Here is a 2077-nt window from a genome sequence, read left to right on the forward strand (position 1 = left end):
GGGGGGTAGGTAAGCGACGGTATAACATTAAATTGTGGAAGACCTTCACAGACTGCTTCAATTGTTTACCTGTGGCTGCCATTGTAGATGAGAAAATCTTCTGCTGTCATGGAGGTGGGCCTTGTTAATACGTGACTTTACGAAGCCTAAACCATTTGATCCAAGAAGCAAATGTTGGCACATATTTATTTATTTTTCAAAAATGTTTCCTCTCTCAGGCCTCTCTCCTGATCTCCAGTCAATGGAGCAGATCCGCAGAGTTATGCGACCCACAGATGTGCCTGACCAGGGTTTGTTGTGCGACCTGCTGTGGGCTGACCCAGACAAAGATGTGCTCGGCTGGGGTGAAAACGACCGTGGAGTCTCCTTCACATTCGGTGCAGATGTGGTGGCCAAATTTTTGCACAAACATGACATGGACCTAATATGCAGGGCGCATCAGGTAATGTTTACTAAATTCATCTTTGTATAGTACATTTCAGACTCATTGACTGACACGATGCATTGTGTGGCTGTGTTTTAATAGGACTAATCAGAGGCATTTGTAGTGTTTTTCTTACCATATTTAAAAAATACAAGGAAGGAAAAATACTACACCTCCAAGCAAAACTATGATAAATAATTTAATTAGTATTTTCAAATGTTTTCAGAAAACGGGACGTGAACTGTAGATTATGAAGATGCATTAGCTAACTTCAAAGCTGTGACAAAAACATCTAAAACAAAAACAAAAATAAGCCCCAGACCAAACAAACACTGGTGGAAATACTTATAAAGCAAACTGTGAGGGTGTTTCAATGTAGGTATGATATATTCTATTTTTTAACAATGCCTGAGTGACATAACATTAAACTATAGATCTGATTCTTGAATGGCACTAGCCTCTATTTTTTTGTTTAAATTTTTTTTACTATGTAACATTGATGGTTTCCTTTTGGTCTTCAGGTGGTTGAAGATGGTTACGAGTTTTTTGCAAAGAGGCAGCTCGTCACTCTGTTCTCCGCTCCCAACTACTGTGGAGAGTTTGACAATGCTGGTGCCATGATGAGTGTGGATGAGACGCTCATGTGCTCCTTCCAGGTGTGGAGAACAGAACTAATAACTTTTCGGGAAACAAATTTGTTTCGTTTAGTAGTTTCACACTAAAATGATACAATATATGGCTCGCATATCGATTCATGTAGTGATGGTAGAATTTTAATTGTAATTAACTATAAAATTAGAGTTCACTGTGTGTGTCTGTCGATCTAATTGATTACTTCTTTGTCCATCTCACAGATCCTGAAGCCAGCAGATAAGAAATTATATCCTTACGGTGCTGGGGGAGGAATGGGATCAGGGAGGCCGGTCACCCCTCCGCGAAATTCAGCCAAGGCCACCAAGGCCAAGAAATAACACCCACTGGGTCCACTTCCCACAACCTGCCACCCCCTGTTGGCCCAATGCTTCTTTTTTTGTTGTTGTTTTATTTCTCCTCCTCTACCTCCCAAACCTTTGTCTCCCTTGTCACCAAATGGCAACAAAGAAACCAAGTGTCCAGGGTTCAATCATGTTTTTTCTCACTAAAACTATTTTTAACTGTTCGTTTGGTTGACTGGTTGAATTTTGCGTGAATGAGTGTGTTTAAAAAAAAAAAAAAAAAAAAAAGTGTGAATGATGCAGAGGGAGCTTCTGTGTTCTGTACGTATGTTTTCTGCCTCTTCCTGTGCCCTGCGTTTGGTTTTCCTGTCATTTTGTAGAGGTGGGCTCTGCCCATCCTTCATATAAGCTCAAACCTTGCAGAGGAGGAGTAAAAAAGGGGTGGGGGGGTGGGGGCTTAGCTGTTTACAGTAAGGCCTGCACTGTTTGATGTTAAACACAAGCTTTTGTACATCCTGTCTCTGAGGTCCGTGTATCTCTGTGTTATGTGATGGGTCGGGAGGGGGTTGCTGGGTTTTTGGGGATCAAGTTGCACGGTCATACGGTAACGGCACATACCACACACTGGGTGCACGGGTGGATATATGTGCAGGTGAGTCCTTAAATGAAATGGATTCACAATAATATATATATATTTTTCTTTCCTCTTCCATTTTTT

The 2077-nt window shown here is 41.3% G+C and overlaps 1 protein-coding gene across 1 annotated transcript in view; it reads left to right on the forward strand.

Annotated features, from left to right (window-relative positions):
• Positions 1–2077, forward strand: part of ppp1caa (protein phosphatase 1, catalytic subunit, alpha isozyme a) — a 14349-nt gene extending 12272 nt beyond the window's left edge. The window contains exons 5-8 of the mRNA XM_005921793.3: positions 10–114; positions 219–442; positions 946–1080; positions 1279–2077. Coding sequence (XP_005921855.1) covers positions 10–114; positions 219–442; positions 946–1080; positions 1279–1395 — 581 coding nt within the window. The 3' untranslated portion in view covers positions 1396–2077. The remainder of the gene's footprint in view (positions 1–9; positions 115–218; positions 443–945; positions 1081–1278) is intronic.

Source organism: Haplochromis burtoni, unplaced genomic scaffold, assembly GCF_018398535.1.
Source record: "Haplochromis burtoni strain Fernald_Lab_line unplaced genomic scaffold, NCSU_Asbu1 Contig_52, whole genome shotgun sequence".
Lineage (NCBI taxonomy): Eukaryota > Metazoa > Chordata > Actinopteri > Cichliformes > Cichlidae > Haplochromis > Haplochromis burtoni.